Source organism: Physella acuta, unplaced genomic scaffold (assembly GCF_028476545.2).
Source record: "Physella acuta isolate Inbredline_101_S28 unplaced genomic scaffold, ASM2847654v3 ptg000243l, whole genome shotgun sequence".
In the NCBI taxonomy this organism is placed as follows: domain Eukaryota; kingdom Metazoa; phylum Mollusca; class Gastropoda; family Physidae; genus Physella; species Physella acuta.
Window position 1 is genome coordinate 715,398 of NW_026731762.1, and position 24,616 is coordinate 740,013.

The 24,616-nt window shown below is 32.2% G+C and overlaps 3 protein-coding genes across 4 annotated transcripts; 2 read left to right on the top strand and 1 right to left on the bottom strand.

The window, feature by feature from the left end:
- Positions 1-1,935: 1,935 nt before the first annotated feature.
- LOC131938436 (lysine-specific histone demethylase 1A) lies at positions 1,936-9,072 on the bottom strand. Its single transcript, XM_059296462.1, has 18 exons — positions 8,902-9,072; positions 7,627-7,846; positions 7,299-7,432; positions 6,853-6,931; positions 6,668-6,760; positions 6,319-6,425; positions 6,138-6,219; positions 5,916-6,010; positions 5,497-5,639; positions 5,198-5,288; positions 4,901-5,035; positions 4,599-4,672; positions 4,180-4,328; positions 3,975-4,070; positions 3,592-3,788; positions 3,126-3,368; positions 2,879-2,960; positions 1,936-2,737 (listed from the first exon to the last, which is right to left on the bottom strand). The coding sequence occupies exons 1-18, from the start codon at positions 9,058-9,060 to the stop codon at positions 2,514-2,516; spliced, it is 2,403 nt and encodes an 800-aa protein (XP_059152445.1). The 5' UTR covers positions 9,061-9,072; the 3' UTR covers positions 1,936-2,513.
- Positions 9,073-9,727: 655 nt separating this feature from the next.
- On the top strand, positions 9,728-16,386 carry LOC131938433 (charged multivesicular body protein 2b). Its single transcript, XM_059296453.1, has 9 exons — positions 9,728-9,773; positions 10,145-10,205; positions 12,702-12,793; positions 13,044-13,085; positions 13,410-13,511; positions 13,607-13,657; positions 14,001-14,103; positions 14,403-14,509; positions 14,843-16,386. Exons 2-9 carry the CDS (start codon positions 10,160-10,162, stop codon positions 14,945-14,947), a joined length of 648 nt encoding a protein of 215 aa, XP_059152436.1. The 5' UTR covers positions 9,728-9,773; positions 10,145-10,159; the 3' UTR covers positions 14,948-16,386.
- A 1,210-nt stretch (positions 16,387-17,596) lies between these two features.
- LOC131938438 (osteopetrosis-associated transmembrane protein 1) lies at positions 17,597-24,250 on the top strand. 2 transcript variants are annotated; one of them, XM_059296465.1, is made up of 7 exons: positions 17,597-17,686; positions 18,900-19,212; positions 19,383-19,497; positions 19,743-19,867; positions 21,219-21,356; positions 21,852-22,017; positions 22,270-24,250. In XM_059296465.1, exons 2-7 carry the CDS (start codon positions 18,916-18,918, stop codon positions 22,380-22,382), a joined length of 954 nt encoding a protein of 317 aa, XP_059152448.1. In that variant the 5' UTR covers positions 17,597-17,686; positions 18,900-18,915; the 3' UTR covers positions 22,383-24,250. The 2 variants fall into 2 exon arrangements, with proteins under 2 accessions (XP_059152448.1, XP_059152449.1); XM_059296466.1 differs by having other exon boundaries at positions 21,222-21,356; positions 22,270-24,249.
- The last annotated feature ends 366 nt before the right edge of the window (positions 24,251-24,616 follow it).

The window sequence follows — 24,616 nt, forward strand, 5'->3', positions numbered from 1 at the left end:
TTTCAAAACAGACCAATGCACTCATACACATGACATGCTGGTGTGATTAGATTTAATTGAATTTTTTTTTCAAAACTCGATCAGGCCAGAAAGGAGTATCCTATATTCGTATTGTGTTTGAGTGTGTGTGTATATATATATATATATATATATATATATATATATATATATATATATATATATATATATATATATATATATATATATATATATATATATATATATATATACATATATATATATACATATATAGGGGGGCCCAAAAAAAATTTTTGCGGGGTGGCCCATTTTTTCTAGTTCCGCCACTGGATCTGACTTAGCATTAACTGACCTAACCCAACCAATGTTTCTTTTAGGCAGTGGACTGGGCCGTCGGAAAAATCCCGGTGGGCGCCAGGATCAGTGCTATAGCTTATTAATAGCCATATTTAGATTTCTGGCGCTTTTATTTTTAAATGTCGTTATTTAATTAACCCTTCCTGTTTGTCGTTTTGCTAAATATTACATGTATACTGCATTTTGTTAAGTAACCCTTGACTTTGCAGACATCTGTCCTCAATTCGGGCTTGGGTTGAGGAAAACACTGAAAATTTTAGTCGGGAAAGAGCTACTTTTATTTATTTCTCCGGGTCGCTTGGGCACAACCAGCCACCCCACACATCCATCCGGGGTGGGAGAAACACGTCCAAACGCCGCGATAGAGTTGAATTAAAGGGTTAGCCACAAATCTAGTCGGGAGAACAGACATACAATAAAAGCTTATAAAAAAATAGAATCTGTAGCAGAGGCGTAGCGACCCTTCCCGGCGCCCGGGGACAAACTTTCAATTTGCCCCCCCCCCCCCTCGAACTTTTCACTTGCACCCCCCCCCTCAAACTTTCAATTTGGCGCCCCCCCCCCCCCTATGGTCGGCGCCCGGGGACATATGTCCCCCCCCCCACCACGCCTCTGATCTGTAGTATACAGAAGAAATAGTTAACAGTTACTGTCAGCTCATATCCAGAGCGCGAGAGAGGCGGATAGTTAATTGCACAGCCAAGCCACAACAACACCTTTGTAAATCGGAGGGCGTGAGGGTAACACCAAATGCAAATTTTACACAGCATTGTATTGTCTACTGATCAGTGTTCAATGTATCATGAGTGCAGGGGGATCAGGGAGTGGCATCACATTGTAAAATTTCATTGGTCAAGTAGGCCTATATACAACCTCAGAGTGTGTGAACATAGCGTGGTGGGAAACAATATCATTTCATATTGTGGCCACTGTTTCTTCCACTTTTTCCTCTGGGGTGGGAGGACACTGTTAAAAGTATATATTTTCTATATAAATACCATATCCTTGGGGGGGGGGGGGGGGGGGGGAGAGGTCGGTCGGTACTTTCTTTCGGGAGTGGGGATATAGCCCCCCCCCCCCCCAGAGATGCCTGGAAGAAACTCTGTGGCAATACTGTTCGATTTGTTATGCATAATTAGCGGGCTATTTTATTATTTACCTGTTCACAATAAGTTATTTAGTAGGCAGAGGTCACTAAGATATTGCAATTCCATAGAGAAGAGAATAATTTTGATGGATTGTTTTCAAGCATAGATTTCCCTTAGAATAGAAGACTGCTAACATAACACTTAAGACAATTAATTAACCTAATGGTCTAATGGTGGAGTGTCTGACATTACTCTGCATAACTATGTGATTAATGATTAAAACATTTTCAAGTACGTTTCAAGAGTAACGGTATTTAAAATTCGAGAAAATTCTTAAATATTCCTATTCTATGGTTTCATAATTTTGTAGATATCAGTAAATGTTTTAATGAGGTGTAGTAATGGAATTTAAGTTAAAATGTTGAAAAATGTATACATTCTCTCTTTTTTATAACAGAAAAGGTAAACAGGTTTTTAAAATAAAAACAAAATCCTAACTTTACCTAAAAACATTTATTGTAAAGAAAGTATTTGTTTTTAATTCAAGTGGATAATTAAAACTACAATAACATAAAAAAAGTAGTTATACTTTAGAACAGTAATTAATTTTGGACAGACAACTTTGTAAATTTTGTATGCACATATTTACAGGTAATTTAAATACATGGCTCCATTTAAAGTAATACATCTTTCACACTTTAAGAGACCATGGGTCTTATTTAGCACATTCATAATTAGTTTATTACCTCTAGTATAAGTGTCAACATTATAAACTAAACTAAAACATACAAGCAATTAATAACTTTTTAACATTATTTTAAAATATATTGGACTTAAGCCATTTGCATTGTCATCAATCAACATATCCCACAATATATTTGTAAATGGTTATGTATTTCAACATAAATGATATAACAGATAAAATGAAAAGAATGAAATATTTGTTTTAGTGACTCTACTGGATACCAGAAGCAGTTAAAAACAAGGAACACATTTTATAAATACATGGGTGATAAGGTCACATTCTGACCCCAAGTCTCACAAATGCCTCATTGTTCAGTCATAAATAGGACAATACAGGACAGTGTTTTAAGCATCAGGCACAACAATGATATTTGGTTTGGCTTGTGGTGCACAATATGGCGCTCCTAAAAACTTGTCTGCAATACGTCCAGCTTCACGGAAGCCACTCAGCATAGCACCATGGACAGTAGCTGGATAATTACGTATTGTGTGTTCTCCAGCAAAAAACAAACGAGCTGGTGCACCTGACTGATGAGCAATTGGTGATGCGAGAAGGTCATAATCATTCCCTGTAGAAGATAGGTACAGGTTATTACACTATAACCCTCAGCTATTATTATAGTATTAAGTATTTCTGACACTGAATTTCTCACAGGTTCGTGACAAAAATAATCTAAAGCATAAAAATACTATGTTGTAGAATAGCTTACCAGATGATCCTGCAGCAACATATGAATATGATCCACGTGCATATGGATCTGCTCTCCACCTAGACACTAATGTTTCCTTGGGCTGAACAAAAGAAATTGTATAATGAAGTTTCAACTAAGGAGAGCCACAATTTATTATTTTTAATTAAATCCTCAGGAAACATTTTCAAGGAACATTAGAACTAAATTATTAAATTATTATATTCTAAATAAAGAATAGTATATTAATAATAATAATAGAACTTACTTGAGGTACTGCATTAGCACCAAATATACCCTTCATCACAACAAGACAACGGCCAACTATAACGTCATCGCTAACGTTCTCCATTATAGCAGCAGCTTCCCCAGCTATTAGTGCCAGCAACACAGGAGCTTTGTAGAGATTCCAGAACAGGAAGAGCTCACCTCGGCTGGCGGTTGTGCTACCCACATGACCAAATAAGTTTGCACTTGGGTCCCAGAACACTCGATCAAAGCATAAAACAACCTAAAAATAGATTTATTTTTAGAATAAAATACCTTTACAAAAAATACAAAATATTTTTTTTGAAAGTTGTATTTGAATGTAGTGAAATGCTTATCAAGTATGTTAAGGTTTAATTGTATTCTTTTGAAATTTGCTTAATCTGAGATAGATCAACATGGATATAAAGGACAGAATTTCAGGGTTTTGAATTTTTACCCCATCTATGTACAATTGCAGCAGTTACCTTGTTGAGATTTCCAAAGCCTAGTCTAGCAATAGCATCAGCCTTCCAGTCAGGGAGAGGTGGAATGAAGTGTGGAACATTTGGTACATTATTGATACATTCTTTTAATACACCCAGGGGTAAAGTACACAGAACAGCATCTGCTTTAAATGTCTGCTGGTTTGACCCATTTTTAGCAGTTGTTACAACCTCAACACCTAATGAGAAAAAGAAAATTAGTTTTATTGTTATTGAACCGAAAATACTATTAATGCTAAAGGTACTTTATTATTCAGCTTAATTTTTTTTTAGTTGTCTAAACTAACTACATTACCAAACAGCAATACAATGTTCATAACTTTTAATACAAACATTCTCATAAATCAAAATTAGTGGATAGCTACCTTTCTCTAATACTTTAATGTGTTTAACTACAGTATTCAATCTATAGTCCAACCCCTCAGATAAAGCCATTGGAACACATGAGTAGCCATTTCTCACTAGAAAAGAAATTTATACATGTCAAATAAGGAGAGCCAAAATTCACCAGTAATATTTGAACATCACACAATTCATTTCTGTAACAATTTCTAAGAATGGGATAACCACCTGTTAAATGACTTCCAGAGAATTCATAATCATCATCCTGATCCCAGTGCTTGAGGGACAAATTTGACAGGGGTGTAGCATTGGCAAACTCCAGGTTAGCAAAATGCCAGTCTAGAATCTGTCTGTCTCTTGAGGATAGGTAAACATCACTGAAATAACAACACAAGTTTTGATTACTCAAGGGAGTCAATTTTGTTCAAAAATGTACAATAAGTAATTGGTACATAAAAAACGTAAAACAAAAACAACAAGAGTTGAAATTATATGCTATGCTCTGATACTTGTCAGCAGTTTTATAGTCATTTATTTTCTTTATTAAAGATAAATTTTAAATTTTTTTTTCAACCATTTCAGCTTTAAAATAAAAGCAGTTTTAAAAAATCACCCATAATCCAACGTATTTGAAAGTAACAACATACCTTGGTGGATTGGCTTCTAATTCATGTAGCTTATCTTCTATTTCCTTTTGCTTTGCTGTCAACTGCTCATACTCCTGTTTAAAATAATTTACCAATTTATTTTAAATCTATTCTAATACACATTTATTCAATTCTTTTTATGATGAAAAGCATAAATAAACAAAACAACTATGAATGTAAAGCTGACTGCAACATTTTAGTGGATAAATTCAAACTATTTAACTAAAAAAGGTTTACATAAAAAGTAATTAATGTTCTATTGTTTAACCATGTCTTTAATATAAACCATTTAGTTTACAAACCTTAATTGCAGCTGTAAGATCTCTAAGTTTACTTTTCACAAGAAATTCAGCAGTAATATCCCTTGGTGGCTTTACATCTGATGCTTCCTTCCACTGTTTGTGTAACTCTTGAACACGATCCTTTTGAGTCAACATCTACAAAAAAAGTATTTAAACACAAATTACTATAGTCCCCTGAATGAGAAATGATAATTTAGGTAACAATAGAACTTTCTATCTGTAAAACTTTGTGAAGAAAGTGTAAATCGTAAAAGGAATTTTAAATAATTAAACATAAAATCAGAAACTATAACTTACCTGAGCTTGACATTTACGAATCCTTTCTTGCATTTCAATTATACTTCTCTGATGTTCACACTGTTTATCTTTAACATGTTTTTCCTGCAACCTTTTAAATTAGGAAAAAAATTTTTAATATTAATGGAAAAATGTTTCATAATGTTCTCAATATAAGCCAAAATTAAATGGATAGAAGATTTACCTAATAATAGAATATATTAAGAAAATTGACTTATTTATTTAGTAAATTTTAAAATATTTAACAGTTCTCAAGAATAAGCTGACAGTACTGCTTAAATAAAATGATCAAAACCCACTTAATAACAGCTTCCAAGGCTTGTCCTAAAGATGCAGGTTTGCCATTTATTTCATTAAAATTGACTTGATGTGAAAGATAGGAAGTGGTTTCCAGCAGTCTGTTGAATTCCCTTTCAACCATTTCATCTTTTTCTTTTAAAACCTTAAAAATAATTTAATATTAAAAAAAAACATTTTTTTATTACCAAGGAGAATCAGATAACTGAGTGAAAACTAAACATCATTTTCTAATATGATTTTGATCATTACTGTGAAAAGCAGACAACACTATTTTCAATTTAAACAAAGATCAAATGATAAAAGTTGCTACGTTTAAAGATTTTAAAGAATATAGGCCTAGCACTGATGCCATTATTAGTAACTATTAAAAAATGATAGGTGTAATGAAAAATGTCATTCAGCTTTAACAATTACGTACAGTGCAACCATTGCTCTCATACAATGGACATTTCTGTTTGATTTTGTGTAGCTCCATGTTGATCTGCTTGCTTAGTACTGTCACAGGGTTACCACCTAAAGAAAACAGTAATATTATTCCTGTCATTGAAATGATATATGGTAATTGAATAATAAAAATTCTTCAGTTATAACAAATAAGTTTAAAAATGATTAGTATGAAAACATTTATTAAAAAACTTACCCAGTCCAGTAACAACCATAGCTCCCAAGTCTGCTACATAATTACCCCTGCGGAATGTTTGAATTCTCCCCCCTACACGATCCTAACAAAAAATAGCAAAATTTATTAATTTTATCATTGGTTGTAAATAGGGCTGATTGTCTTTAACAATATAAAAAAAATGTATACTTTATTTACTAACCCGAGATTCCAGAATAGTAACATCCACCCCAAAAGACTGCAGCTGTCTTGCAGCACCAAGCCCAGCAATACCAGCTCCTATGATGATAACCTTACAGTTCTTTTTGGCTGAAATTAAACCAAGAACAGTGCAAACTAATTGTATAAATTATTGCAAAATGAGAATAAAATGCTATAAAAAGGGAATAAATGTAGCATGCAACACAATATTGTATTAATCGATTCATTCCAACAATTTGTTTTAAGAGAAGTATACAAAATAATAGTTAATGCATAAAACCTAAAAATAAAAAACAATTGTACAATTTCAGACACAACTTAGTCTTCTATTAACATTAATACAATATTACCTGGAAGTGGCTTAAGTCTCTTAAATATTCCAAAATTGATAAAGCTGTAACGTTCTAGGAAGGCATGGACTCTAAGTACTAACTGTCCATCACCTGAAGAAAAAAAATTATACTTCAGAAATCCAATTAAGATAATTGTATAAAGTTTGAGTCTTTATTTTTAAAAAAATGCATCTAATTCTTACTGTTATAAGGGGGCTCAATATCCTGAAGGGCAGACTCAAATGTAAGCTGCTGTTTGGGATTCTCTAGCCACAGTTGCAACTATAGTGTTAAATTGGGTAAAAAATAATAATATAATGGTAAATCAAGTTAATGATGTATGTTAATAATTTTTTTAAAGTAATAAAAAAAGAATTTAGAAAAGTAACCAAAGAAAAACTTAAGAATACTAATATATAAAATACAATATATTATTTACAATACACTTTAATACCACATTTACACTTGTGACATGCATACTTTACAGTCTAGAAAAAAAAAACTCGCAGCAAGTTAGTATATAACATTTTCATATAACATAAACTTGCAAGTTTTTCCCTCTAGATACATGGTGAAAGTGTAAATGCTATTTAAGGTATACAAAAAAAACAAAAATTCCATTACTAGTTAATAGAGTATAAAAACTTACAATTCTATTTCTCAAATAAAGAAAAACCTTCTGGGACTGAGGTGGTCCTTGAACAATATCTGGGAAAGCAGCACCCTCTTGTGATGTCATTTTATCTACTGGAAGTCTACTTTGAAATGCAGCCCCTTCTAAGCCTAGGCAAGTTTTAAAAAATGTTGCAATCAATACAATTACATACACTAGGTTTAAAAACTAGTAATTAATTATGGGTTCTCTTTGTTTTTAAAAACTAAGAGAAACCATAATGAAATACAGAATGATTTTCAGGCCAAAAAAAATGTAGACAAGATTATTCAAAATATTATTTTGTTAACATAATATATTTTACCTGAAGGATCATCAGCAGAATGATCACTTTCATCAGCAACTACTTCTTCATCCGGTTTTGTAACTTTGTTATCTTTTTCTTTCACTTCTTTTGCTACTGCATCTTTAGTTTCTTTGTCTTTAGACTTTGCATCTTTGTTTTTCTCTTTTTTATCTTCTTCTGAGTAAAATTCATCTTCAGAAATATGAGCTAAGTGCTCATCCATTTCTTTATATTCAACCTAAAATTTAAACAAATGTACACCGGACTATATTATAAAAATAAATAACAGAATACTGCTAATAAATTTCCTAATGATGCGCAAATGAACAAAAAGTAATTGAATAATTAAATAACATATTAAAACTTACAGTCTGACCAACAGAAGTGATGCATAGACTTAATTATTAATTAAAAAATAACTAGATCTATTAGGCCTATCAATTATGGCATACTTATTATAAAATGTGTGTATTGAATATATCTATTTTTTAGGCCTATTATTTTTTTTTAACTAAGTTAGCATTTAATGAAATGACATGCCATTTTCACAAGTACTTCAAAAAGGAGGCTGGAGGCCTAAACTAAACAATGAAATCAAAAGAACAACAAACCAAACTGCCCAACCGATGTAATGGAGCAAATTTATTATTATGGTCATGTGAGTATGACACTGTAACCCTGAGTAACTAGTTACTCTACAAGCTAGTTGAAAAACAGCTTCCTAAACTAAAAATTTGAGTTCAAATCTGATTTAGAACTTGAAACTAGATTTAACTAGCCCATCGTTTTGCAGCCGCTACCCAACACTGAAAATGCCTAAATCTAGAATAGATCTAGATTCGGTAATCTCACAATACAGTGTCAGTTATTATTCTGGAATGGTACAGTAAAACCTAGATCTAGAACTCTGATCTAGATCTAGATTCTGCTAGACTTTCGTCTTAGAGTCTTAGAGTTAGACTAGTTTTAAGTTTAGAGTTTAGACTTTGAGTTGAGTAGACTTAGGCAAGTTAGAAGTCTACAACATTAAATTAATAAATTTTAGACTCGTAGATTAGCCTTAGACGCCTTAGAGTTTAGAGTACTCTTGTTAGGAGTTAAGGCTAGATCTAATTATTAGAACTTTTTTTACTTAGACTACTTTACTTAGACTGATTTAGTATATTTAATTTAGATCTAGATCTAGAGTTTAGAGTAAAAATGCTGAAAATCATTAATCAGATTCACCGCCAAACACACACACACAGCAGTCACACAGGCCCAGGGTTAAGAATAGCAATCTAGTCATTTTACTTTTGCTCTTTTTCGTCTACTTCTCCGACCGACATCAGTACTAGAATTTCCATCTGGATCTTCTTCTGCTGGGAGAGGACGCTTTGTTGCTTCAGTGGTTGATGCATCTTCTTTTTTCGGCATTAGTGTCGTTACTTTAGATGCGTGAGACGACGCCATTGTTGCTAGACTCAAGATGCCAGATTATTTATGATTAGTAGGCATACAAGTAAAAGCATTAAAATTAATGTTTTAGGATCAGAACATCAAATCAAGTAGAAATTAAAATAGAAATATATTCTAAAAATTCTCTAGCTAGATATATATTGTTTAAAATTTAAGGCTATTAAATTAAAATAAAATAGTTAATATTTTTCAATTTTCATAACATGTGTAAAATATTTGCTACTGTCTTTTACACTAAAAATTACAAACGATGTAAAATTACGGTATGGTTCAGTTTTACAAAATTAACTTGTGCAAGTTAGACCCAATTTTTGAAGAGGGTGATTGATATAGATCTAGATCTAGTTTAGATACATATACTTAACTAGATTACTTGAAAAGCTACATTAACAGTAACACGGTATATGTAAAAACTATAATTGCTAATATGCTAAAAGTAAAGTATTGTATTTATAGCACTGGTATATGTCTGCTATAACACCTACATTATTAGCGATTTTTTAAAATAAATTTAAAACAGATCTAGTCTAGATCTACTTCCGTGTCAATTTCAGTTTAATTTGTTGAAAATGATCTCTAAAATATAAAAATTTGCATTCTATGCCTAATTGGCATGTGTAACAGTTACTAATCTAGACCTAGAACTAATACTTCCGGGTTTTGACCCAAATATATTCATCAACACTCATTCGTCAACATCACATGAAGTTTGTTCTGCACTGCTTTTTTCTAGTCGTCCAGTGTTATGGTTTTTTAGCTCTAGATTTACAAATTAACTTAGATCTAATAGGCTAAGTAAATACAATTAGCCACTAACTGTTAAAAGAAATTGTAAAAGAATAGAATACATCGGCTAGACAAGCAATGACTATAAGATTACTATACTATAAGAAAGAGTAGACAAAAATTTAAATTATAAAAATAAATTATTAGTGAAATCACTGTCACTAGTCCACTGAACTTCTTAGTTTTTGATCTAGATCTAGAATCTAGATCTAGACTTGCCAGAGCTACGTAACTTCAAAGACTAGACAAGCCAGGTCAACTATAAATTAATAATAGAGTTCTTTGTTTTTAGAATATATTTATTAAAATGTCAGGATTTTCTGGAATATTTACGAAAAAACCAACTGTTCAAGGTAATAATTAATAATACATCTACCTACAATTACATCCCACTCATACATAGACATACTGTCATCATGAATCATTTAAATCTCTAATCTGGAAATTCTCGAGTCTAGTATTTAGGCCTAGTTAGTTTATACTAGTTTATAGGTTTTAAACTTACACCTAGGCCTTGTAATTTAGTAAATTTACTATTTTTAGTCTTAAGCTAGAGTGTAAAGTTTGTGGGCCTATTTAAAGTTATTTAATTTAATAGTAGTTTAGATGGGCCTACCCTTTTGATCCTAAATTATTTCATGTTTCTGGGATCTCGACATATAATTAATACAGGGTTCGTGCGGCCTCCTGAAATTCCAGGAGGTCCTGGAAAACTCCTGGAATCTTAAAAAACGTAAAAATCTCCTGGAATTCTCCTGGAATTTGAAAAAATATAAAAACCTCCTGGAATTCTCCTGAAATTTTAAAAATTCTAATGAAATCTCATGAAATTTTATTAACCCGTCTCGCAAAACCCGACCGAAATTATTTGATTTTGTTCCGCCAATAATTGAATAGTAGTTTTTAAATGGAACGAAAATAAAAATAAACGCATCGGCCGTCGTCCGACTGAATCGCACTGCCGTGATCTACACATCGTGTGGCACAGCCGAGTGTGTGGTCATGTCACGCTAGGCGATTGACCCGATTGGATGATACTATAAACAAATTCTAAAGATAGATAGGTCTACATGTGTTCCCGTGTTTGACTTGTAGGCTATTGGATTTTTAAAGTAGACAGGCATGTTTCATAACTTTGTCTTAAACTATTGAAACAGCAAAAAAAAGTTGTAGTAATATTTACGGCTCAGGACTAATCATCAAAATTAATCTTCTTTAGAAATTAACCCGGATAGCTGCGACCCAATCAAACAATGCCGATTCGCGTAACGTATCATTGTCATTATTTTATTTTATACATTATACATTAATTTTTCGTAAAAATGGATATAGAAAATAAATTAAATTTTTCCAGTGGCTCTTTTTTTCGGTTGACTAAAAATTGTTAATACGCTTAATACTAGCTTGCCAAATCTACTAAAATGGGCTGGGGTGGGTGGAGTAAGACACTGACCATCCTACACGGTATGTAACTTCCAACGTAACATCCATAGCCTCAACCCGCCCCCACTACTCCGTGCCGTGACGCGACAAGCTGACGATCGTCGCCTTTGATGTTGTGTAACACCCGTACGGTAGTTTCATACCCCACCTCCCTTCCCCTTTCATTTTGTGGAGTTGATGTTACTAATCCTCGGGCATAGATCAAGAAATCTTGCCAGACTTTTGTCTCCGAAATTACATAATATTCGTCTGACACGTTCATCGGGTTGGCCGACTAGCCTAGCATCATTGGATTTGGCATCCAAAAATCAATAAAATATCACGAAATGATATTAATTGGTGAAGTCTGCTTGCATTTATACCTCTTTTATAGTGAAAAACTCTTTAAAATTTGGTCCATACCCTCCCAGTATTTTTTCTCTTTCAGGGTCTATACCGGTTGTCTGAAAAATCTATTTTGTTTATGGTCAGATTTTGAAAATTCAAACTGGTCTGTAGTCAGATTTAGCCTCTATCCTAATATGTAACTAATATAGTTTTACTTTTACTGAAATTAAATTTTGCATTGGCTTAGCTAATTAAATGTATTATTAAATACGCTTTTTTTTTTAAATGTACAAATTGGGTTTCTTTTTTGTTTTTAAAATCTCCTTGAATTTTTTTTTAAACTCCTGGAAAAGTCCTGGAAAACTCCTGGAATTTTATTTGAACTTTTGAGCATGAACCCTGTTAATAAATTATGATGAATGGATAGTGTTGTCGACACTTTGTCCAGGCCTTTTCGTCCAAGTCAGGGCTAATGGTTAGAATTGACAAATTAGGAATAGTGCTGCACAGGGATCCAGACAAAAGGCAGACTGGACATTAGGCTGACAAGTTTTATAAAAACAAACTCCAATTACAGAAATGTTTAGTAAAATGCAGTTTAAGTACAACACAAAGAAAAAATTGGGACTAGTAAGATTATACTATGCCTATGCCACTTTTAACGCTTCAAACATCATACTATGTTTATTATCTTTATGGCAATGAGGTGGGTTGATTTTGACATTTTATGTGTCCAAGGCCTGTAATCAATTGTGTGATATGTTAGGCCTAGGGCCCTAATAATTTAAATTTAATATAGTCCTACTTCAAATTTTCTTACACCGACCTGTATCAAAGTATTCTATCTTCAAAAACTACACATCTCAGTTTCTCGATGCCTAGTGCTACCTAACCTATTTACGCCTAAGTGAGTTCGTGTTTGTTGACATTTTATTTTTAGACTTGACTGTACAACGCCGACAATAGGCCGGACGAATCCGTTGTCAGACAGTGGTATAAACAATCATCCATCATTTTATTTAATTGTAGTGATTATGATTATCTTTTTAACTATTTCAATCTGTGCTATTTCATTTTAGAGCAAGTGCGGGCCAATGACAGAATATTAAGAAAGCAAACCAGAGATTTAGACAGAGATAGAAATGCTTTGGAAAGAGAAGAAAAGAAAATTGTGAGATCATGAAAACTATTTTAACAACATCGCATTTAGTGAACCTTTTAATATAATTTTTTAGCATCTTGTTTGGCCTTACTTTATAACATTTTAAATTGGAAATTTTAAAATTAGAATCTGAACTGACAATAGCCAAAATGTTTGTAATTACAATCTAATAAGTTTCTTACTTTGATGTAAACATTTATTTAGTGTTATTTATAAATGATTTATACAAAGTTTATAATAATTATTAACAATTATTTAGGAAATGGAAATAAAAAAGGCTGCAAAAGCTGGGAATAAACAGGTAAGGAAAATGTTTACTCACAACATATGATAATGTAGCTTTTTGTTTTAGGGGGTCGGGGAATATATACAAATATGTTGGGGGTGGGGGCCAAGCTTCTCTGTTCCTTTTAATTCTGAGATCTGTCCTGGTAATAGTTACACAAATTTACATAAAGAATGGATTAGTACATGTTTGAAAATGTAATTTTGTGTTTGCTGAGTTGCCAATACACAACAATGCATTTAACTTATTATGTTAACTACTGTAGCTTAGTAAGTCCTCTGACATAATAGTTGTTTTTAGCCACCTTATGTTTTATATATTATGATACTCATTTCACAGGCAGCAACAATTCTGGCCAAGCAGTTGATAGCCTTACGGAAACAGAAGACAAAAAGTTATGCCATGGGGTCTAAGATCTCATCTATAGGCATGCAACAAAAGGTATGTGATAGGGCTTTTTTAAGAGCTTGGAGTGTATTATTACTCAGACTACTGTTATTCTTCAGAATGATCTATTTATTTTTGTTCTATCACAGGTTATGCATTCAAATATGAAAATGGCAACTGCAATGGGCACAACCACAAAGGTAACAAAACATTTACTAATTCATTTACCTTTTAACCTCTTTAGCTTCTACTCTACCCCTTCACATTAAATAAACATTATTTGCACTGACTTATATTTCTGCATAATGATGTTTCTAATATTGTTTATAGGAGTTTACGACACAGGCCTAAACTCAAGTTTTAATTTATTGTTTCTAGTAATTATAATGATATCAGCTAAATTCATAGCTGATAAATAAGACCTGCTTTTTACAATGCTTAATTTTCATACTTTAGCTTTATATTGTGACCACTAATTACAGTACTCAACTGCATCTGTAATTTTAATCATTTTTTTTTCAACCATTATTTAAATTTCTACAGACCATGACCCAGATGAATAAAGTCATGGACCCTATGAAGACAGCTGCTACGATGAAAGATTTTGAGAGGGAATCTGCAAAAATGAGCATGACTGAAGAAATGAGTAAGAAAATCTTATAGCTTTTCTCATTAGCTTCATGTTGGTTGACATGTCTGGTTAGTCTAGTGAAACCGCAATAAAACTATTAAACATTATGTATATCTACATTTACCCAAATCTTAGTGCAAATGTTTTAGTAATTATATAAACATTATCTTACTTCACCCAATACTACAGTAAAATGCACACCTTTTTATTTTTACTCTTATTATTTGTTTTTCCTTTGTTAACTGTTGTTAATGCCTTTTTGTCTAAACTTACCTCTCCTTTTGTATATTATTAAAAAAAATTGTTTCTACCAGTTGATGACACATTAGATGATATTTTGACTGAATCTGGAGATGAAGAAGAGCAAGATGCTATTGTAAACCGTGTCTTAGATGAAATTGGTATTGAAATCTCAGGAAAAGTAAGACATTTCTTCCCCATATAAAATTTAAATATGAATTTATTATTATAATAATTTTGTTAACTATCCAACAATCAGCTTTCAAAAATAGAAATTCTATTAATTGTTGTCAACAAACCCATCAGTACATTTTATCGGATCATGATCCCATCCCTTTTGTGCCAATGGCTCATGGAGCCACCCCAGAAAACTCTTTCCACTTTTGCCAGTCTCAGGCAATTTTCTTCAGTTCCCCAAGATAGTACTGCTTTTGTCATTTGGTTTTCTGATTTTTTATTGGATAGACAAAAGTTACTAGATCTAAGTGTAAATTTTTCTTTTTTTTTTACCCAGCTTGTTGATGCACCATCAGCACACAGAGGAAAACTAGGAGAGTCATCTAGTAATGCTGATGCTGAGATAGAAAGACAGTTAGCGGCTTTAAAAAGTTTAGATTAGTAGTTCCAGAAAAAAACAACTGATATTTAGTTTACTTTCAACTTGTATAAATAAAACAGTGAGCTTATTATACTTGATAAAATTACTTCTAGTGGTTTCTGTGGAAAACATAATGTACACTTTCTCAAAATTGTATGGGTACAAACCGCTTATTATCTAACATTTTTATAGGAAGATCAAACTTTCAATCCTTTTTGAAAATCTCTTGTACATTCTCTGAAGCAATGCTTTCTTTTTAAGTAAAATGTGATAAGATCTTTTTTCTTCTATGTACCGGTACACAAAGTGCTATCCCAAACAGTGATAAACTTGACTGTAAATAGTTCTTATAGAACTGCCTCATTCACAGGTTTTTCATGGAGCTTGAAGATGCAATGGCACACTGTTGGAATACTTGAGCAGCCTTAGCTACACTACTACATTTTTTCATTATCTGACATGGTCTAATTACTTTTCCATTGGGGTTCCAGCAAAGTGCCTGTCTGGTGACATCTACTCTTTTGCACAAGGTGCATTTATCTCACTTCTAACTAAGCTTTTATGTTAATGATTCCAGTAGGGCTGTTTTATTGCTTGAAACAATTCAACATTTTTTTTTGTGGTCAATTGTGTTTTTAAATTATAAGCTAAAGAATCATGCACATATTATATAAAACAAAGGTGGGGTAGTGTTTTATCATTTGGTTGTATGGAAAGAGGTGATGGTCAAGAGTCATGTTTTATAACACTTTCATTTTTAGCCAATTAATTTTTTGTTAACGAATTCTCGCTGCTGATTTTCTGTTTAACATTTTGAAATAGTTGACTACACACGGATGCTGGTCTTGTAGTAAGGACTTGCAGGGCCTACTTATTATAAAATACTTCATGAGCAATAACATATTTTCTGTGTTATGTAATATGTGCATGAAGTCCTGAGAATTCTTGTCTAAATATATAATGTTTTAAAATTAAATTTCAATTGCTAGCATAAAAAATTTGTATTGTCTATTATGTTGAACAAATAGATAAAAATCAAATTGACTTGGTGATGTTATTTAATGAATAAATGGACATTTCTTAATTTTGTGAGATTGGTGTGGTTTTCCATTGTACATATTCTTGTGTAAAATAGTTTGTAAGTATTTTTGAAGATCATATCAGGCATGTTTTGATAAACAGTCTTTCTTTCTACAAGGTAACCATATTGATCATGTGTATTTATTCCTTAATTTAATATTTACACAAATAGGTTTGGGAACAGAAATTTTAAAATGTGTGAATAGTTAGTACCAGTATCACAGTTATTATGTGTATCAGCAATTGGTGGTTGTCTTCACAATAAAGCAACAACTTGAAAGAGTATGTCTTGTATGATGGCGTTTTAGTTTTTAGGTTGTAATTGTAAAGGTTATTTTTAGTATGTTTGAATATTCCTCCAATAATAAAATCAAAACTGATTAAGCAAGTGCATGTATTCTTTCCTTTTGTGGTTAACTTTCTGCAGTTGACTTGTTTTCAATACTAAATGGGAACAGATACTGCCTACTAATAAACATTAGTAGTGTGTACTGGTCTTATTATGACTAGATCCAAGCCTGTTCTATGAAGAGCATTACTTTTAAGCACAAAAAATTACACACAAATTTTGGGAGCTTTAGGGATGTACATACACACATATGTACACAACGTCAGCTGTTTTAAATCTAAGTGCTCCACCATGAACACCGAGGCCTACGTTTTTAAGAGCACCATACACTGGAGATACGGTGGGCTATTAAATTCGTTCATTAAAATTGACTAAATCGATCAGGAGGTGACCCAGAGCGCCCCTGTGGATACTATAGTTTTTTTAAGGAACTCCTTACAGCACACTAGGGATATGGTGAACTGCTACATTCGATGATTAAGGCTTAAGCAGGGGCACACCCGGCGCCCATGCGGTAGTGTAACATGTGGTTTCGTAGAGCGCACGTGCAGAGTTTCTTCCAGACATCTCCCCCCCCCCCCCCCCAAGAGATGCCTGGAAGAAACTCTGGCAGCCTCCTCTAAGTTACCTCCCCTAAGTTTAAAATAGTTTCAAACTAAATTATCTTACCCTAATAGCCGTCACTAAACCCGGCTCTACGATTGTAAACATTTAGCGTGAACCACAGCTCACCAGACCATGTGGGGGCAGAGTTTCTTCCAGGCATCTCTTCGGGGGGGCAAAGCCCCCCCCCCCCCCCCCCGAAAAAAATTTACCGCCCCCCCCCCCCCGAACGAAATGAAATTTATATAATTTATATACATATATATAACAGTGTCCGCCCCCCGAAGAAAGTTTACCGCCCCCCCCCCCGAAAATTTCAAGTGCCCCCCCCCCCCCCCCGGAGAAAAAAGTCTGGAAGAAACACTGTGTGGGGGTGGTAGGGACAGGGATATGCTTAGAGAGGAAGAGAAGGGACGGCGAGGTGCGCTTACAGCTTGGTGTTTTCTAGTGTATCCAAGAAGAGAATTATATATTATATAGATAGATAATACTTCAAAACCTCGCTTGAAGTGCAAAATTTGATCGGGGAAGAAAAAAATATGAAGACGAAAAAAAAAACCAATTGTTTTATGTTATTTGGGAACTTGTAGTAGATCTAGTACTCTCACTTAGTATTGTACTTAAGTTTAAATTTAGATCTGTCTCTGGCCTTGGCCTGACTCACTTTCTGTTTTGCAATGCAAACTTCCGGTCTTATGATCGTTTTATTTTACGGATCTTGTTTCAAGGTTTGTCACTAATAAATAATCGTATTAAAACTTTTCAGTAATAAATAAAGACTAGCAATGTTTTCATCAGATGCAACCAAGCTCATTTAACTTTAGACACTAGATCTAGATAGATCTAGGATCTAGATTCTAGATCTAGTCTAGTTACTCTAGTAGTTAGTAGTAACCAAGCATCATGACTCTTGTCTTGTTTGTTTTAGGTTTTTTACTAGGCTTAAGTTTTTTTTTTTTATAAAATGGGAGATTCCGTGATAACAACTCCCTCTCTAAGACGACTCTCTAATTTTAATTTAGATCTACTTAAATTTTAAATTAATTTACTAAATTTACAATTTTACACTTTATTTATTTATTTACACACACAGATTACAAAAATTTAATGAGTCACCTTTTTTCACATTACTAGTCTCGGGCTAGTGTTAGTAATTAATTATTAGATTCTAGTAATTTTTTTTATAGTCTAGTAACTAGTAGTAGTAGCTAGTAGATCTACTAGTACTAGTAATAGTAGTAATACCAGTTATCTAGTATCAAGAATCTGATTTATTAATTATTCATAGGCCCTAAGTAAAATAAAATGGGAATGCTTTCATTTTAAATTTGTAATGTTTTTGTTTACGCCTTCATTTTGTAAATTAAGACTTTTTCATATGAGCTTGAATTCATTTGAATATTCATTTCACTGTTTCATTGAGTGATAATTCTGGCCATAATGTTAAGGGTTAGGTTACCCCTCCTGGGACATTGGCCACTGACAAGAGCATTTTTAGACATCCCTGTCCTGTCTCTATAACTGTCCCCAAGTGTATCTATCTGCTTTGTGTCTTCTTCCAGGTCACATCCAGAGGTCTTCCTTCATCGGCCTCTTTTCTTTTCGCCCTATGTCTGGCGTTAAGAATAGAATTAAATGCATTGAATGTACATTTCAATGAAAGAATTACTTAATTAGCTAAATATTATTTGAAACTGCCATACAGAGCCTTTTCACTACAATAAAAACTGAATTCCCTAAATGAATTTCCCTAAAACTAACCATTTTGATGAATGTAAGGGTTTTTTTAGGACTGAGTAATGAGAAATGGTCCTGTAATTAGGGTCTAATGATAATAGATGATTTAATAATAGCAGCCGAGTTAGCTTCTACATAAAGTCCTTAGTCTATACAATTGTAGTCTTATTAAATCAATTAAAATAATGTGCATTTCTGTTTCAGATTTAAAGGTGACCCAATGAAAGAGTTGGCTTGTAGAAACATGGACTTCATATCAATACTTGCATCCACCAGATCTATTTTTATGGGAGTAATTGTTTCCCTTTGCTTATTGACTGTAAGTGACTGTACTTACAACACTGCTAATGTAACAGACAATCCTGTAATAGATCCATGCACTGCCTTTTTCAATGAATACTTGGCCGCAGCAAACAACTTTACCACCTGTGAACTTTACAGTGCACGTCCATTTGATCTTTGTCTTCACTGTGTAGAAGAGTTTCATATTTCTTCAGCTCTATATACAGATCTTGTTGTAAGTTTTATTCTTATTTTCATACCCCCCCCCCCTTTTTTTTAATCTAAATAATACTTTCATCATTTATATTACTTTTCTATGTTATATAATTTATAATTTTAGAGGAATGTTAAAAGCGTTTGTACTATATTTGTTTCTTTTATACAAATTGATGTATTACACTTCAGGAGAAACCAAGTCTTTCCGATTGTAACACTCTGTACATGCAGTCAGATCGTATACAAATTATTCCTTTTGTTCAGACATCTATGGGCAGTCTTTGGGATAACTCAGCATGCTCAGGTCTGTAAGTGTAGGTTAAACAAACTAGTGTTACTCTGTTTTTAGTTGATTTGATGTGATTAGGCTTAGTGAGACAGTTTTTAAAAGTAAACAATTGTAGATAGTAGTTTTTAATGTAGTGTTTTAATAAATCCATGTTTTACCCTTTACCCAGGGTGTTAGACTGTTGTAAGATACTCCTAATAATACTTTAAAGTGCCAATTTTCAATACTAAATACTTTGATTTGAATCATTGTTTCAACAGGTTGTATGGAAAATGTTACAATAGATCCTGCAACTAAAGCTGTTTCATATAACATTTTTAGTGACATCAAGGATTTTTTAGAGTTGTACCAAAACTTCAGTAAATGTCTTGAAATGCATCCAGGGGTGAGCAGGTTTTTAAACTTTTTTTGCATCATTGTATCCTAACTACTAGACCAGTAACCATGTGTAGTTCATTATACCCAAATTAAGGTTCATTATTTTCTGTTTAATTTAAATGTTTTAAAAGGGTTCCATGATAAATGATCTCAGACAAAATATCTCAAGGCAAAATATTTTAGGACAATTGATCTCAGGACAAAATATTTCTGGACAAATAATCTCATGAACAAAATATCTCAGTACAAATGATATCATGGACAAATGATCTCAGACAAAATATCTCACAACAAAATATTTATATAAAATAGGATGTTTTTAGTCAATTTGAACATCTTTTATTGTCTTCTTCTTCTTAGTTCTTAATTTTAGTGTTAGAGGGGATCCCCCTCCAACACAATTAAAGATACGTGTCAACTGGTTATACGCCATTCAGGCCATTGACTCTGATTTCAGCCTGCTTTTCTTTTTGGATTTGCTTCCATAGCCTTTGTCCTACCAAAAACAAACTACAAGGCAACAGTTGTTTGATTTTGGAGTTGTGTCTTCTAGAAGAGTGGCTGTCCGCAGCTAACAAGCCTCATCTGCCCAAGGGTTCGAACTAGAGACTTTTCGGCTTAGCAACCAGAACATCTTTTATTGATTTTTATAGTTTTTATTTACTTTTTTTTTTTTTTACACATGTTAATGTGATCATCTATGGTATGGACTCAAGCTCTACATGTTCAAATTTCACATTTTCAAACCTCTTTAAAAACAAAAATTCACCAGAAACTAATTCCTATGACATTTTTACAATGTTGGGTTATCACCACTAATACTGTTTTCCTTGCATGGACACTATGAATTACTTTGCTTCACAATGACTGCTGTTGTTTAAATAAGCCGTTGTCACCTGATCACTAAGGAGTGGTGATCAAAATATAACTATAGACTAGGTTTCTTCTCCCATAGGGCATGTCTACGCCATCTAAGTTTGTGGCCATCTTGCTACAAAGGTGTCTTTATTTTCCTTCAATCAGTAGATTAGAATCCCCTTTGATCTAGTTTTGTCCACCTTATGTTTGGCAAGCCCACCTACACTGTATATCAAAAATTTGTTTTGATCTTCATATATTACATTACTAATTGCAGGAAGTAAAAAACCAATGACAATCAATAAAGGAATAATCTAATTGACTTAATAATTATGCCTGAGATAATTTGTCCTGATATCTTTTGTTTGTGAGATCATTTGTCTGTGAGATGTTTTGTCAGGGATATTTGTCTGAGATAATTTGTCCTGTCGCCTTTGAAAGAGTTATAATATTTATAGACTCGTACATGACAATTTCTTAAATTATGATTTTTTTTTAAGCAGGAAGAAAAATATTTTGTCCAGAATAACACAGGTGTTTGCCATCAGTGTAAAGCTAGCTATGAGAAATTAAATAATTATTTCAACAATATGGAAGATCGCACTGGTAAAGGAGTGTGCATGGACATTGTTGATAAGGTGAGTAACATAAATGCCTGCATACTTAAAAAAACTATGGTTAAAAATGCATAAGGAAGTCTATAAGACATTTCAATTAGTGTATACACATTTAAAAAGATACTTTTCAATTTTAATGTATCTTGAGGGTCTGTCTAAAAAGAGTTTTTGTTTTGGTTTAAACAGTATTATATATTTTAAAAATTTAACAATTATTTTGTAAATATATTTTAGGTTTTACTGTGATTTACTCTTGTTTAAACTTTTTAAAAATCAAAAGATGTTTTTAAAAAAAATGATATTCTCTGTAATGTATTTGCTTGATTTTCAACATATTTTAATTACATGAACGTCAATGAAATTTGGTCTTATTGTTTTAATTTGTTCCTTATTTTTTTTAGATTACTTTATCATTTTTAAAGAAAAACTTTAAACCAATGAAAGTTGTCTGTATCACAAGAAAGTTTTATGTGTTGTGTAGAATAATGTTGGCTGGTTATTGTCTTCTTTAACCAGATGAACCACACCCGTTTTAAATGGAGCTCAACCTTCAACTGCAGTCAAAGATCTGGTGACTTCAAGCCTGTAGTGGGCATCACTTGCATTGTAGCTGTACTTCCTGCTTTTTTTTACATCATTCTCAAAATCACAGGAAAAGTTAATCTAAAGCAGATTGTCATACGTGAGTTGTTTTTTTATTACCCTTTTTAGAATAATAATAGTATATCCTAAAGCAAATTTAAAAAAATAAAAAATAAGCATTCCATATTGATTTTGCCATCTCATATTGTTACGTGATTTGTTTGTCTTTTTTAATTTGTGTAACATATTTACCTTAATGGAATATTTAAAACTTAAGTATTCCCTAATATATTGTAAGTTGCTGAAACTATTTGTACTATATATTTTAACAGAATTTTTTTCAAATCTCCAGAAAAACGCCTTTTCTTAAATACAACCATAGATGTTCCATCACCAAACCCAAGATCTTCAACATCTTCAGAGTCTGCCCATCCACGTTTACGTAAGACTACACCAATTTCATAATTCAACATATATATGGCACAACATTTAATACAGAATTGAATATAAGGCATGAGTGCATCATGTCTTGAATCAAATCCTTGTTTCAACTTAAAATCTAATAGAACTGTTATAGAAGATTTTAACTTACACTGAGTAAGATTATTATCTAGATTATTTAGGAATAGCTTATGTTTAATAAATCTGTAAGTGGTTAATACTTTAATCACCTGTGTCATCTATTTTCGCCTTTTAAACTTATTTAATAGATAAAAGACTTTTAAGGTAAAAAGAGGATGACTAACCATTGTGTTTTAGTTGGCAGTGTGTCATTGTTTGTTATCTATTTTTTTTAAAGCTCTATTTGTCAAACAGTTTATTTATTTTTATGATAAGCATAACAAATATCAATACTAAAACTAAAAGTTATGATAACTTATTTTGTAGCAATAGCTGTAATTTAAAACATGGATATTTTGTTTTATAGAAGCTCAACTGATAATTTGTGTGTGGTTTGTTTAAAAAGCAGAGTTACAGACCAAGCTATGTTTTTCTAAACAAATTTTGGATTGCAGTTTTTTCCAATTATAAGAATCATAAAACTTTTCAATTAGTGTATGTGGTGTGCGATTTAGACACCTCACAATTTTAAATAAAGGTGGCAGATTATCTCCCTTTTTCTAAATCTGGGCTGGAGAATAGATGAGGTGGGGGGGGGTAACCAAAGATAAAGGGATTTAAACTTTAAATTATATATAGTTGTACATATATATATATTTTTTTTTGCCTAATAGTATTACATATTTTGAGTATGTATTTTTCTCTAGTCCTTATTGCACTAATCTTAGATAAGCTTCATTCTAATATTTCATCATCCTTACGAGAATTCTGCCTTTGTTTGGATAGATATAAGTTTTCATTAAGTGCACTTCAGTGCAACATAAATCTATTGATAATTGAAAATGTTCCTATTATGATATGAGCTTATCATTTAGTAGGGTGCTTAAAAAATACACTGTTTTTTTTTTTAACATATTTATTAGTATTTTTATAACACATAATGAAATGTAACAACAGTTACCTGTCAACTTATTGTTAGTTCTAATCATTCATGGGAAAATGTGTTCCTGTTTTTTAGCTTTATAGCTTGTAAAATAGTCAAACTTTTTAAAGTTCGCAAATGCCTGAAAACCTAAAAGACATTTTTGGAACATAAATATCTAGATTGTGCTAGATCTGATGGCAACATTTCTTTTCTGCAACTTCTACTAAGTCTTTCATGTCTGCAAGTCATTCCTGATGTTTTATAACAATTGTATTATAGCAACATTACAATATTTAATGGAACTTGTAATTTATTATTGTAAAAGTTTAAATTTTGAATAAAAAACAACACTATAGTACCAACATACAACTCTATTATACAGCCCTCAGTACAAGATGCACACCAGTCTTAACACACTTCATTCTTAGACATCCCTCACTACACAACTCCATTACACAGTCCTCAAAACACAACTACACAATGATCTCAACTTATTACACTAACAGCCTGTTCACCACCTCATCAATTGACCAAATATTTCTCTACATGGGAATGTTTAAAAAGACTTTTCTATTTTGTTCATGGAACATTTCTTTTAAATTAGTTGCATGTTATTAATTTTAGTTAGTATTATTTTCGTACACATTTTAATTGACATGTATGAAAGATGCTGCTTTTAATGTGTACTGCTCAGCATAAAAAGTTAGCTGTGCCTTTCATTTACAGCACACACAAAATATGGTCTTTGAACAAAAACAAATTTTGAGGGTGAAATAGTTTCTTATGAAGTTTGTAAAACTAGTCAATTAATTTAACAACTTTTAAAAGATTAAAACAAGGTAATTTTTGTGTATTTAACTTTGACTTTTATGACTTTGATACAGTTTAATAAAAAGTAATGTTTTATAGAAATTGTGTTTGAACCATACAACTATTATTTATAATTTATAATTAATTATTTTCTTTAATTGAATTCTGCCCTAGTCACCCTCGCCATCCCCATTGTAGAACAGAAACGACATAGGTTCAACATGCAAACTGTTGATGAATAGAATGATTACCACATATTTTCGTATTGCCATTTATTTTCGTATTTGAAGGATAAAATACATTCACACAACACCAAGGAAATGAATTACTCGTATTTATGTTTTATTTATACTTATACCAAGGAAAGTACTTTTTAAAAATCTGAATCAGTAAATAAATTTTA